Source organism: Odontesthes bonariensis, chromosome 18 (genome assembly GCF_027942865.1).
Source record: "Odontesthes bonariensis isolate fOdoBon6 chromosome 18, fOdoBon6.hap1, whole genome shotgun sequence".
In the NCBI taxonomy this organism is placed as follows: Eukaryota; Metazoa; Chordata; class Actinopteri; order Atheriniformes; family Atherinopsidae; genus Odontesthes; species Odontesthes bonariensis.
The window spans coordinates 4,254,941-4,270,198 of NC_134523.1; the positions used below are offsets into that span (position 1 = coordinate 4,254,941).

At 42.2% G+C, this 15,258-nt stretch overlaps 1 protein-coding gene across 3 annotated transcripts in view; it reads right to left on the bottom strand.

Annotated features, from left to right (window-relative positions):
• Window positions 1-3,073: 3,073 nt before the first annotated feature.
• The window catches only part of slc66a2 (solute carrier family 66 member 2), a 36,040-nt gene continuing 23,855 nt past the window's right edge, over window positions 3,074-15,258 (bottom strand). For all 3 annotated transcript variants that reach the window (XM_075449508.1, XM_075449507.1, XM_075449506.1), the window contains one exon: window positions 3,074-3,716. In XM_075449508.1, coding sequence (XP_075305623.1) covers window positions 3,506-3,716 — 211 coding nt within the window. In that variant the 3' untranslated portion in view covers window positions 3,074-3,505. The remainder of the gene's footprint in view (window positions 3,717-15,258) is intronic.

The following is a 15,258-nucleotide window of genomic DNA, read 5'->3' on the forward strand; positions in this document are numbered from 1 at the left end:
CAGTGGCTAATGGATGTAAACACTAGACATGCACCTCAGCTGCTGCCGAGGGGTCACTGACCATGTCTTTTTCAAATATGTTTAGGAGCCTCCAAAAAATGTTCCTAGTAAACTATCTGCACTGTCCCTGTGGAACAAAAAGGAAGTTTCTGTTTCTTGAGTCTTCAAAAAGGAGGACAGAATCCGCTCGGCTCTGGTGCACAGTTCACTGAATGCCTGACAGTCGGACACGTCCTGGTTTGGCATTCCTCCTCACCCCAGAGAAAAAAAGAACAAAAGAACAACAAAGAAGAATCTGCACTGTGTTATTCAGCTGCATCTGCCTCTAAACAGGAAATTGATTTCATAAACTAGGAAAAAAAAATAAAAAATACAAAAGTACAACCTGCCCAGAACAAGACAAAGGAATGTGGAGTCATGTATGCGGGCATTAAAGGGTGTTATTGGATTTGAAATCAATAAAAACACTGGCCAGTCAGGGCCATCCACTGTCAATATGACACAGGTAAATATATATTTTTACTGAGCATTTTGAGAAGTGATGGTCAATGATGTTCATCTCTTTTATGAAAGAAATTACAGTTCATTACATTTTGACCTCTGGTCATCATTTCTCTACATCATATCAATCACTGTATTCTCAGAAATGTTGCTGCAGTGCTGGATTTCAGTAATCACTAAGCACATTCTGCGCTGAGAGGAATGACAACATGAAAACACACAATTACAACCTGACTGATGTATGTTCATTCACCGTGTAATATGTAAATATAGAGATGGACAACACGATCCCTCGAATGACATCAACAGTATGCCAATAGATCCCACTCCCATCAGTGTTAGCGGACACAATATTAATTGTGGAGGACGAAAAAAAGCATCGTTTCTGATTGCTTTGCTTTAGATTATTCTAATAATTTTAATTCAGAAAAAGTCTGCTCTGAATAGTCCTAATGTGCTGGTATGCGTTATTGTTCGACTTCTGGTTGTTCCAAACCACAAAATTGTTTTATACTGTACTGGAGCTTGGGAACTTTAAGCTAACTTAATTACCAAGGTCAATTATAAAGTTAGCATGCTAATAACACATCCAAGGGGAGAAAGAAGCTAATATTTAGCTAGCTAGCTAGCTAGACAACAAGCAGCTACTATATAACATTTATTGGCTTTATATAAACTATTTTCGCCAGCAGGGTGCCAACACCAGTCCCACAAAGTCCCAAAGGTTGTCTCCGAGCTAGCTTCAATTCAAAAGGGCTAGCTTATATTTTGGCCAGGAAGGAGGTGGGAGTGGACCTCAGTATCTCTTCTCCCTGCTGCACCGCTATGCTAGATGGCAGTGCATATGTTATCATACTTTAGCCTCTGTGATACAGGGGAAGAATGGAAATGTGTCATCCATCTTTATATACATATTGTGCTATTTATGAGTAACTGATGCCATTTTTACACTAAATGTAATGTGTTGAAACGTTCCCTAAATGGGGACACACCTGCTAAAAAGAAGCTAATTGAATTCTTTCCCATTGCATGTTGTAACATGTTTATATTTAAATCAGTCCAGTAACTACTTAGTAACTACTTAAGTCATAGGGGACAAGCCCATAACCACGCCATGATGAAGGGAAGGCATAACAGTGTTTCCTATGGGGTGTGTTAGACCACAGTTTCTGATCAGCACGACTCAGATAATCCCTCGTTTATAATTTTTTGACTTAACTGTGGATGTAAGCCCAACCCAGCACGACTGAGAATGAGTTGCCAGCCAATCAGATAAATCAATCTTGTCTTTTTTTGCCCTCGAGTTGTTGCTGTAGGTTTTAGAGCCTCCGTTACAGTTTAACAAGTGTTTCTGTAAAGACAATAGCACCTAAAGTGGAAATTAGGGTGTTGTGTTCCCACCGATGCCCATGGGAGCCGAGGCCGATCAATTACCACGACCACTGCAGTGCTATGACACAGGACTGAATGCCCATTAAACACTTTCCCATTGCTCTTAAAAGCAAGCCGTTAGTGGGCGTTAGAGGCTTTTTTTTTTTTTGACCAAAGAGCTTGAATGCGAAGAATTCACATAATTCTCTGATCATTCGTAACACATTGATGGATCTCAAATCTCAAAACCTTATTTATAATTCTGCAAAGTAAGAAGAAAAAAAAACTTGTCTGTAGGCTTTTTTTTAGTTATTAACATTACCATTTGGACAGCTAAATTAACTGAAGAAATAGATGGGCTAAAAATCTGCTACTTTGCCTCATGTTTTATATGAGCCAGCGTGACAAATCAGAGAACCTGCATTTATTCTGCAAGCTGGTTTTTCAGGAATGATGTAAAATATGGGGCCATCACTTATCGAATAATTCATGAACCCGCTCAGGTAAGACTAACAATATTCTGCCATTTCTGCTGAATGCAGCATGAAGCTCTAATAAATGAGAGGCTGTGTAACCTGCTAAACCAATTCCTTCAGGCTGCTGGGGTATAAAATGCTGTCTTCATCCTAAACAAGTTGTTAAGAATGAATGCAAACCCAATTTCCTTTTGTGTTTAGCAGCTCATATTTGTAAGCTAGCCCCACACCTAAAGGACGAAATCGGCTGAGCAGACAATAGCTGCAACTAGAAACCTTCACGACTGGCATGTGTTGTGCTTTAACAAGAACTCAGTGACTGCAGAACTCAGCAGGGACCACTCCTACGGAGACCCTCGGGTGAAGCAAGGCTTGTGGCTTTTCCTTTCTTCACATTGTGGCATGAAAACAACAATTACACAAATAAAAGTCATCAATAGCTTTAGTACAAAAACTACAGCATTGTCGAGCAAAGCTTGATTTTCTTGTGTCTGCAGGTTTTAAGGCCATTTCTGTTTCTGACCGGTTTTGTTTTTTTTCCTTTTGCTCTCCTTTTGGCTTTTATTGGTTTGTGTCCCGGCACATGGCCAACAGTCTAAAGAGTTAACATTACAAGAAATGCCATTCTCTACATTCAGAAATGTTTCATATAAAGATTGTGTGACTGATTCTTATTTTATATATATATATATATAGCCTATATAGATATATATATATATACATATATTGCTGGTTATGCAACAACCCATGTTTAGAGGTGTGTGATTTAAGGCAGAGGGCCCATGCAACATTCATCAGCATGTGTGGATGACAAAAGCTGGTCCACACCCCTTGGGCACAGATCTCAGTGTGTGCATGTTTATCTAATGTATGTGCATAATGCACACATGCACAGGCCGATTGAAGGGAATGTTTCTCGAGGAGTCTGCATTCCAAGATGCATGCATTTCACCGCATTGAGAACAAGTAAGTAGTATAATAAATAGAACAAACAAGTGGATTTTGTGTGTAACAAGCGTCCCTCCGGTATGGCCGCCGACACCAGTGCGTTGAACGTGTAGTAATGGGCGAGTGTGTGCATCATCCCCAGCTGCTCTGGCACTCATGTATGTTTATGCGTTCCCTCTGGAGTGTTATCAAAGACTGTCCGTCCACTCTCAGAGGGCTTTGGCACTGGTGGTGTGGGAGACGGTGTGGGACACCGGCTTCTGTGGGTAGCGGCTGTAGTAGTACACCTGGAACAGGATGGCGATGTCCACAAAGACCTGCAGCAGGCCGCACGTCCAAAACTGCACGGGCGCCTGCGTGAGCAGGAAGTAGCCCGTTTTAAAGGTGTCGCCGCTGGTCCACATCAACACCATCTTGATACTGGAGGGAAAGAAGAGGGAAAGGTAGAGTGTAAAGGGAATGCACGCCGTTCAGCAAATATGTGAGAAGTACGTTTTTCTAGCTCAGGAACGAGCAAATCTGACACAGTAAAACCATGAGATGCTGCAATAAGGATTTCTCTCTGGGGGCTGGCTTGCTGCCAGCTTGGTATCTTGTGTGACTGTCGGACATTTCTAACTATTAAGCTCATAAAGGACGCTTCCGGTACACACCGAACTGTCCATACGAAGCGTGTGATTTTCTCAGTAAAATATAAGTGCCTCGTGTGATTCGAAAGGACAGAATCTCTTCGAGCATAGACTTCATCTTCTCTCGCTGGCTGTCATCTTCTTGGTACCACTGTGAACTCAATTAACGGGGTGGAAAACAAAGTCTAACCAGAGAGGAGTTGAGGAGAAGTGTAGAAGAAGAAGCGAGCCCTGGGGTTAAAATGAAAAACTTTTTATTTGCGCCACATATAGGGAGAGAAGGAGGAGAACCCAATTAACAACTGGGCGCAGTTGTGAGGACGTAACATCCCAAGTCATTTAAGGCTCCTTTTGGGTTACTTGCTACACACTTGTTAATGGCAGCAGCTACAAAAATGTATTATTGTAGCTCAAAAACTTAATCTGGCTTGATGCGGAGGTACGTGCTGCTGACAAAAGAAAAGGACTGAGCCAGCACTCTGTGCACTCATACACACAGGACTAATGTGATCACTAATGTGGTTCTTAAAGCGACCTGCTCTCACCGAGCACACGCAGGGGCATTTAAAAGCCTTTCACTGTGGTGGGTGGGTCGGTGCTTTTTGAAAGAGCTTTGCAGGAGGTTTGTTTTGTGCTTAGTTTATCCCCAAACTAATCCAAAAATAGATTTTTTTTGTTCAGGTATAAAGAGATCTATTCGAGTCTGCAGGAAACCTGGTTAGCAGTGGGAGACAAAACTGCCTTTCAACTAACTTCAAGTTGACGTGCACTTGATTGGCTAAATTGTGTCCACTCCAGTAACTCCAGCCTGCCGTCTGGCCTGAAGTGCAGCTGCTGATTGAGGCCGATTAGGCTCTTTGTCTCGACTCTTACCTGCTTGTTAGAACTCAGACTTGCCTCAAATTGCAATGTGCTTGCAAAGTGATTTCTGTGGAGCAGGTGCACAGTGCGATTCTTGAATCGATGTCACCCGCAGAACTGATTCAGACAGCGCCCGACACCTCCAATCTCCCTATTAATGCTCATACTGATTGAAGGCTGAAACAACTGCCTGACTCCAGAAATTCCGGGCCAGTGTTGCTTCCAATTGCAATAAAAACCTTACCTTATTTACAAAAAAAAAAAAAAAAGAAAGAAAAAAGACTTTTATAAATAAGATGTAGATATATGTAGATATAAGATATAAATAACAGCTTTATGAATTGTTCTGGAAAGACCTGCAGTTGCTTATCATTTCAGATCTTAAACTATGACACAGTAAAAATGATAAAATGGTACACCGTGACCATTTATGTGTCTCGTCCAGAATAGCCACTGCTAGCGATTTACTGGCTCAGCTGGTCCAAAAAAAAAAAAAAACTCACAGTTTAGAGGGATTTCTTTATCAAAACAGACACTTGAAAGAGGTTTCTTTAAATATTAGATGGAACATAACTGCTACTTTGACGCTTCAGAGTTCTCATCATAAAAGATTCACCATTCATTAGCAAAATAAACCATGAACCCAAAAAAATGTATAAAGAAATAGTTTGGGAGGATAACAGTCTCCCCCCTTGCTTTTATGCCTCCTGTCAGGTCCACTGTTGTCCACCACGTGCAGTTCTATTCCATGATGGGGGCTCAAACAGTGTTTTGTGTTAATAGATGGGCGTGTCTGTGTTTTATCACGCAGCCCTAACTAAACATATTGTCCCTCAAGGAAAACGCAGCGTACGGTAGCGACCTAAACATCCCAAGCACACCATCCTCACAGTGAAGCACGGTGGTGGCAGCATCATGCTGCAGTTAAATATCACTGTACAGCAGCAGAAAAACAAGTTGCTTGGGGTCTTATTTATTTGCTTCACAGTTAAAAATATTTGGCAGCTTCAAAGTGGGAGACAAGTTGTGTTGCAAAAAAAAAATTTTTCATTTTCATAAAAGAACGTTTTTTCCAAGGCATTTTAGTGCTTTTGAACTCGTGACTGATTTTTGATGCGTGTCCTGACACTCGCCCATCTTCTAAGCAAACGAGGTCAAATAAACACGTCAAGGGGTGAAATTCTATTTCAACAGCAGGTTACGATAAAGGAAGCAGGGTGGGTTAGCAGATCCCCTGCCTTTCTATAAGCATGTTAACAGATGGGATGGATGGAGGAAAGGTAATCTAGTAGCTGTCTGTCTGTGTTTTAGCCCCGCTGGAACAAAGATTTGCAGCCAAATCTCCTCTTCCATTATTCATGTCTTCCCAACCTTAAACCTTTTCATTTGGAAGACCGATTTTTGAGAATCTAGCTATCCTCCATGTACTCCCTTCTTGCTTCTTTCCAGCTCCTTGCTGCTGAACCTTCCTTTCGCCTTTCATCAAAGCCCACTCTTTACAGCAAGTCCTTTTCCCACATCCATTCTTCATCCTTCGCCCCCTCCGTCCTTTCAATAGCTCCACACCTGTTTGCTTTTTCCTTCCACCTCTGTCCTCCCACCCTCCGATCCTCTGTGCCGGCTGTCTCAGTTATGATGATGTGTGCCTGCGGGTGATGACGGGAGAGGCAGGATTTGAGTTTGATCAATTCCTCTGCCGCTTCCTTAATAAGAGCAAACCCGGTGAAGGTTGGGCAAACATGCAAACATGTCTGGCTACTTATTTGTCACCTTCAGAAGGGGGATGTGGTGGAGGAGAGCATGCTGAGCTCTGGGCTGAAGTAAAGGAGATGGAGAAGAGCCACAGTGTTTCTACAACTGGCAACAGGAGCGTTGTGAAGCAACACTGGGATAAGTTAAAGGGAAGATAGAGGTATACCTGTGGAAATAACTTTATAGATTAAATGCAATCCAGAGTTTCAGAGCTTATATAAACCTGGTCAGTGTTAAGAGCTCGGTTGGAAGCCATTGTACCCCTGCAATAGAGGAACATGCAACAAAACTAAGTAATGTTTGTTTTGGGCCTGTCGCAATAATCAATAAATCAATTAATCGCATGATAATTAAAATACGGCATACTCATCGATCAGATAGAGCGTTTACCCACAATGCATTTCGCTCCTGCCCGAGCCGAAATCAGCCGGCCTGAAGCTGATTTCGCTTAAGCTCTAAACTCTGTAAACTTTAGCAACATTTGAAACATTTTCAGGCGAGAAAGTAGTCGTTTAGATCCCCAACGTGTTGAAAACCTGACAAAATACCGGCTGTTTACAATTTTGTTCCCACGAATTCGGCGCTACTAAAGCTAGCCGCAGTGAGCAACGCACTTCCGGTTATTTTCACAAAATAAAATACCCGTTGCCTTTTATCATAGGGAAAGCCAATACGATACAATTGGTGCTTTTGTTTTGAAAACAGGAAGTGAACCTACCCTCGTTGTAGCTAGTTTGAAACTGCCGTTTTGACAGGAAATGACGATCGGCGACGTCACGTTACGTTGCATCTTGGGGAGTATGAGTAGTAACCTCATGATGCATACCCAACATTTTGGCGAATCAAGTATGCATTTGGGAAAAAAGTCAGTATGAGTAGTAGGAGAAGTATGCGGTTTCGAACACAGCCTCTCTCTCCCTCTCGGGTCCTTCAGAGTAACGATGAGTGAACCCTCATGTCAGTCACTTGTCACTCGCATGGTGTGGGGGGAGGCACAGAGTGCAGTTAAAGAGCCGCGTGAGAAGTATAGGCACTAGGCAGAGAGAAAGCTAGTTGCGAGTTCGACTAGGCTACGCCAAATAAAGACAAAAAAGATGGAATTGGTTTCTAAGCCAAACGCGACAGCTGCAGTGTGGGAGCATTTCGGATTTAAACCGAATGCCCGTGGTGAACCACTGAATCTGTGCGAGTCGGTGTGTCGCATTTGTTGGAAAACAGTCGCAATTAAAAGCGGCAACACAACAAACATGCATATGCATCTAAAACACAATCATCCGCTGCAGTTTTCCCAGTTGGGTAAAAAAAACACAACAAGTGGGCCATGCTCTTCCGGACAGAGCACAGTCACTGGGGCGTTTAGTCAACAAACGAAGTACAAACAGGACAGTGCGAAATGGATTACACTCACAGACAGTGTAGTTCGCTTCATTGCTAAAGAGATGCTGCCCTTTAGCATCGTCGAAAAGTCAGAATTTCAACGAATGCTCCAAACATTTGACAGACTGTAGTCCGTTTTATTTATTGTTTTTGGTTGTTTGTTCATTTATTGTGTTCTAGTGTTAAATATTCTTTAAAAATAAAAGTTTATTTCTCTTTGAAAAGGTGTACCTGCATTATTATACCATTATCATTGTATTAGATGATCTCAGAACGACAATATTATCGCTTATCGCAATAATTTGTGAGACAATTTATCGTCCAGCAAAATTTGTTATCGTGACAGGCCTAGTTTGTTTCATGTATATTTGTTTTCGGATTAAACGTCACTGAAAAAGACTCCATCTTCCTCCTCACAATGAACATAGTAGAAAAGTGAAAGGACTGTGGAAAACATCGCGTGATGGGTCTTAAACTCTTGCAAACAGTTTTGGACGTCTAAATGGATGACATAAGATGCAACCGGGCATGTTTGAGAAAAGAAAATGAGGAACAAAAACTATTTATTATGCTCGACTATAAAAACTGCAACGCTTTGTGCCGTCATCTAACATCCAAAGGTTGATATATTACTCCTGTATTGAATCATTTAGAACACAGAGCGTGTGACAGTTGGATTAATTAGTGCAGTGGTTCCCAAACTGTGTGCACTGGTGTGCCGTGGTATTTTGTGACAACCATACGTTATTATTGCAATATACAACTACACAAAAATAATTATTTTTTAATTTACAATATCAGTACTTTGTATGCACTCATTTCATAATACAGAGGCAAACTCTATACATAAAAACAATTATTTAAAAAAAATCCATATTTCGTAGCCTGACTACATCATACTCACGATTCTAGTCAGAATGTGAGTCTGATGCAGCTGGATAGAGATTTGAGTATGGGGCGTGTTTCAACCGAACCAGGAGAAAAAATGCCTCTTCGCTCAATTGGACAGACCTACAACCAATCAGAGCAACGTAGTGTGTGACATAGATTAAGCCACACACACTTGTTGTAGGAAGGACGGCAAAAACATCTTTTCTATCGATAAAAGCCTTTATCGCGTTCCTCTGTTCGTCTTTCAAAACGAATGCAATGTGGAGATCCTGTAGAACAGACTCGATGGCAGAATCTACACACCCTAGCTCTCCAGCGGCAGCCATGTTTGTTTCAAACGAAGTCAAACCAAGCGCTCTTTAGTGACGTAGTCGACAATGTCCCTGTTGATCATCTGTCCATCATCGTATAAAGCCCGCCCTGGCAATCTGATTGGGTCGACTGATTCGATGTCGGGCATAATGATTTCCCAACTGAGCAGAGCCAGACCGAACTTCCCGACCAAAAATTTTATGGGCGGGGCTAAGTTCTGCTGGCACCCAGGCTAAATATTTCGCTGTTAACACAGTTGCGCAGGTGGGAATCATGAGACCGTGACACATCAAAGGCTGAAGGACAACTTTAAAACAGAGAAATAGGGAAAATGGAGCGCTTTCTGGTGCGGAGCAAACCACCAACCACCAGAGCAGAGACTGCTGACAAACCCCCACCGAAAGAAAAGAGAAAAAAAAACTGTCAGCACACAGCATCATGAAAGTTATCATCTTATGGCTTCAGTTGGACCGGGGATGTCAACAATCCTCAGTCCGAGTGCGTCCTGTCGGGAGAAGTTAGCTGATGCTAACTTAACTGCTAGTTAGCTAATGCTTCTACATCTTACTACCTAAGCATCTCCCACCACACGATTGAGCAACTTCTTCCTTTCCCCACTACCTACCTGTGTGAGTCGGCGTTCTCTACTCTGGTTAAACATGAAGAACAACAGGAGTGCACGGCTCTCTGTTGAACAGGAGGTGCGAGTGGCCCTCTGCTCAGTGCCACCGAGGATTAAAACAAATCTGCGCGCCCCGACAGGCACATGTATCTCACTAATTTGTGTGTAGGCAAAAATATTTACAATCGCACATGTTTCACTGATTGCTGAAATGTTACATTGATAATTTGTAGTTTAGGACCATGAACAATACAGTTTCCTTGCAGTGACAGTCTGTGCTGAATTTCTGCTGAGTTTCCTTTGCCTCATTTTTAATTTTGTGACTGGTTTAAATGAGAGTGTTGCTGCTTTGATGAAGCCTAATTTGATAAAGTTTCAAATTCATTTTTGAAATATTCGGTTTATAAATATTTCATGAGTAATATAGTTTTCTTTGTCACATTCTATTTGGCATTAGTAAATAATTATGCACATTTACAGATATTTTACATTATATGAGTGATAACACGTGTTATAAGGGCTATTTTACACAATAGGTGTGCCTTGAGATTTTTACTTGTCCTTTGGTGTGCCTTGGGCACAAAAGGTTTGGGAACCACTGGATTAGTGTATGACAAACAGGCAATATGGCCCGTTTCAGATTATTAGGAATGGAAATTAGAGAAGACTGTTGTACGAGGTTCAGTTTCGGCCAGGGTGATTCATTCATACTGAGACCATATGCGTCTGGATCGAGTGTGCCTTAAACGCATCACTTTCCGCTGAACTTTTACTCCGACCGTCGGTCTTTTACAGCAGAACCAGAAAGTGTCTGGTCTGTGCGGTCACTTCAACTCTTCATATGTTTTGTTATGATATTTTTTTTTTTTAATTTTATAAACACACATTCATGTAAACTCATGAAGTGGGAATACAACTGATTTCTGACCAGTTTTGAGGGGAGAAACCATTAAACTGAGCAGGTGGATATCTGCTGAGGCTTTTAAAAACGATAAAGTTACCCTTTAGAAGAGCAAACTGATGATGATGAATGTTTGCAGATTTTGCTCTGCACGGCCTGCATTTAAGAGCAGGTTCCACTTATCTGGAATTCAGTTCGGCCCCTTTTTATGCCCTTACTATTGTTTTTTCGCTCAACCGCACCAGGACATTAACTCTGAAAGAACAGAGATAAATCTAATCTTCATTCATTGGAAGGAGAAAGCACCCCGAGTGACCTGAGCAGATGGAGGGATGATGGGCTGGACAGAGGGAGCCGAGGTTCTGCTGCACACAGCAGCACCGTGCACCGGGTCACAGGGCCGACCAGCCGGCAGGATCAGTAGTCAACTGAGCTCCATCGCAGCACGTGGCTGAGTGTGTGGACAGCAGCCTGCAGGCTAAATAAGGCTCTGGCACCGTTATCTAGCATACTGGGATGCTGCTCAACACCACAGTCCTTATACGGCTGCAGTTGGCTGTCTGGATGTCCCAGCTCTCTGTTTTGTGTTTGTGTTGTTGTGTTTTATTTATGGCGGGCTGGTCAGCATCGGTATGTACCGCTGGTTCTGCAGGCTCAGGACCGTCTAATTATAGCAGCAGCAGCAGCCTGAAAACAGTTTACACAAAAACACCATCTTATCCCCTAATGCACATACACCAACGCGTACACCTTCCATCCAGTCCGCCATAAAGCATCTGCCTTCACAAATATTTACAGTAACACTGGCTGAGGTTGCCTCACCTGGTTCAACATCCAGTTCCAACTGGCTTCAAAGAGTGAAGAGAATTTCTACGTGTTACTGATCTACTGTGAGGGGGGTGGGGGGGGTCATTATTAGGACTCTCCAATTATGAACTTAACTTATTTAGAAGTAAGAGTAAGTGCTAATTAGGCTTTTTCCTAATTATGGTAAAGAACACCAGCGGGGCCTCTGAGCTTGAATACAGCGGTTCATATCATTACATGACTTGTAATCATCGGATCTGTCTTCGGTTCATCAGCCTCGTCTTTTTTTTTTTTTTTTCTTTTTTTAAAAAGCTCCACTGTGACTTCTCTATTTTCTTCGGGTTGAATGAGCCGTAAACCAGCCAAGTCCAAATAAAAGGTGAAACCTTTTGTTTGGTTTAATGAAATGTATCATTGTTCACCAACAATGATACATTTCATTAAACTATTATACCTTTGAAGTATCTTCAGTTTTACTTGAACCCTTCACTTTAATGCGTCTAAAAACTGACTCATAAGGGCAGATCGGGTGTTTGTGAGGATGTGATTCATCTAATTTAGTTTTAAGTTTGAGCTAGTTTCTGTCACACTTGTGATTTAATGGTCCCACATTGTTCTCATTAGCTGCATTTGTATTGTTTCATTCTATAATTTGAAGATTTTTTTTCTCTTAAGTTGCAATATACAGGTGCCAATGATGATGGCGACATCAAAAGAATGAAATATTGATACATTTTATTTTATTATATATTATTATATGCTTTTGGAAATGTCGTTATTTGATTGGAATCTGTAAAATCAAAGCAGAAATTGCAAATGGGATCTTTTGTACAACTGTTACGCTCTTTTGAAGAGAAAAAACATTAGAAAAAAAAAGGCGAATTAGCAAAATATCTTTAGAACCGTGAAAATATGATATTGTGACAGCCCTGTGCTATATTATAAACAGGCCAACACTGTGGGATGTCTTATCAAAGTTGGATGTGGCCCAGCGATGCCTGAACTCACAGATTCAACGGATGCAGTCAAACAGTCCTTTTTTCTTAAGAAGGCTTCGAACTGAATGAAAAACAAGTATCTGAGTGGAGCTGCTCCCAATCTCAAAACGCTAAAACTCAAATCTCAGTGCTTTCTCTATCGTTGCCTTTCGTGACACTGGACCATCCTTGATGTTAAATAAAAATAATTTCAAATAGTTTCCAAAGCTGAGTGCCAGGGCCAGTCGGGTTTCCACTGTCACCTCCCGTGCTTGAGCCAGGCTTGATCGGGCTCCCCTGGGACCAGGAGACATGATTTTACCCAAATAATTAACCTTGGGTCAGACAGGGTTAAGTTTATTAGGAGACCGTGGCACGGGGAAAGGTTGGGTTTATAAATGAGAAACTTTATGGTTGAAAACCAGACAGCTTGGCTCAGCTTGTGGTCACAGTGTACAATAGTGAAGCAAGCCTGCCTGCCTTCCTTCAGCTGCTATCAGTGAGTTTATTTATTTTTTGGGGCTTTTATGCCTTTAATGGATAGGACAGTTAGGAGAGACAGGAAGTAGGGGGCACAGAGAGGGGGAACGACATGCAGCAAGGGGCCGCCCGATGCCGGACTCGAACCGGTGCCAGCTGCAGCGAGGACTGTGGCCTCTTGTACATGGGGCGCCTGCTCAACCCACAACGCCACCGACCACCCCAGTGAGTTTATTTTAACCGAGCTTTAAATAAGGATATCCTAGATGGACATCTATGTGTGTTAACTGGACAGTTTTGTGGATGCGGACTAGTTTTTTTTAGGGTTACACGATTCTGACGAAAGCATGGTCTTTTATTCAGCCACACATCTAACAACATCTACAACTAAACAGCTCCAACAGCTGCGTGTGCCACCTGAACACGACCGAGCACACCTTTGTTCTGTGTGACGGACAATTACCTGTTCATATTTGTTCACCTTTTGTTTGCCGTAATGAACCATCACACACACACACACACACACACACTTGCTGGAGTTTTTCCTGCCCCGACTGGTACTGGATGTGCTGCTGTGTCGTGAATAAACTGTGGACAGTCCGATCGATTTGGGAATGTTCGATAGCAGGATGTGTGACATTCAGAGCAACATCATAGGTGGGTTTAAAATAACGCTCAAGAAGTTACATCGTGCTGCAATACACATGGACTTGTTGTCACGTTGAAGAGGCCTCAAAGACGCAATCAAAAGCCAACAAAAATGTCAACCGACCAAAACTGAATGGAAATCAAAGTTGTGAACTGCGGTATCTCGGGCGCTTTAGGGTAGTTTCAGGCTGGGGAATGTACTTAAAAACCAGTCAGAATAAAGAATAGACCATTGGTTGGGACGAAGAACAGTGCTATCATCACATATACAATGTATGAGTGGCGGTGTTGCAAACCTGTTGAGCACCCACTATGGTAAGGAGGCAGCTATCAAGGAGGGTAACGGGGATCCTGAGGATGAATTAACTTCAGATAAATACTAAATGCCTTCAGCTCTGTCCTCATGGGACAAAGTCAGACTCTTCAACCTCCCCTTGAACTCCACTCATATTTCATGATTAAAAACTGCTTTTCTACTGACAGTGTGTTATGGTTCAGCCCTGGAGTGTGTTTAAACTGAGGACATCCAACATGATTCATTCCAACTTTAACCCTGGCTGGAAACTATCCCCCCTGCCTACTTTGGAGGTTGGAAAAGCTTCCAGCTGCAAGAATAAAGATGCGAGCACTAGAAAGTTGTCAAACACTTAGGATGCACGCTGGTGGGGACATTAATATGGTTAGGGCTGCACTTTGCTTGGTTTTCTTGGTCTATTTTTTTTTTTTTTTTCTTAAATAAATTTTAGGCATTTAGACACCGTTTACTTTTACCTCTGCACACTTACTCATCCAAACAGATCTTCATCTCACACTTCTGCAGAGCTAGAACACAAACACACACAATCTGAACCCTGCACTCAAGCGCTAACCCTCCAAACTGCCCTTTAAAGACACAATGTCCTCATTTTGTAGGCATCTGCTTCATATCGCTAAACACACAAACACACACACACACACACACACACACACACACACACACACACACACACACACACACACACACACCTTGAGCGGAGTGCTAAGGTAAAGTAACCTAGCAACAGCCTGTCAGCCTCAACAGGTTACGCACACAGAGAGGAGAGGACACAAACAACAAACCAAACTGGAAATGACAGTCCTCACGTAATTCTTCTGCGGCTGCTGCACCTGCACAGCACAAAACACCATTTAACATTTAAAAATGTTTATACAGCACATTTAACAAAGCATATTACTGCTGCATAACATTTTTTTTCTTTAAAATGACGGTACTTAAATGTTCAAGAGCAAGAATAACTTGACTGATTATAATGTATAAAAGACGTACTGTTGAGAAGAAACTTCCATTAGATTGAATTCCTACATTTGCACAAGACAAAACGATGACTACGTCTGTACCGGAGCTCATTTTTGTGGCTGGAAAACACAAAAACAAGACTCTTCAGATACTCAAATTTACCTTCCCTTTCCCCTTTTCTGTTCAAGCACCTCCAGACATATGAAATATATGGCGGTCACCATGGAGTGATCGTGCAATTATGTGGCGACTCTGGGCAACAGACGTGGTTAAAGTCAGAAAGAATGTGAAATCCTGATATAAGGGTCTGTTACAGACGTCGAAATGTGCTCCAAGGTGATGCTGCATCGTATGGAGGAGTGAAAGGGACAGAGTTCAGTCCTCAGAGAACGGCTGGAAGGTTGCAACTCCATCCATCCATTCCATCAT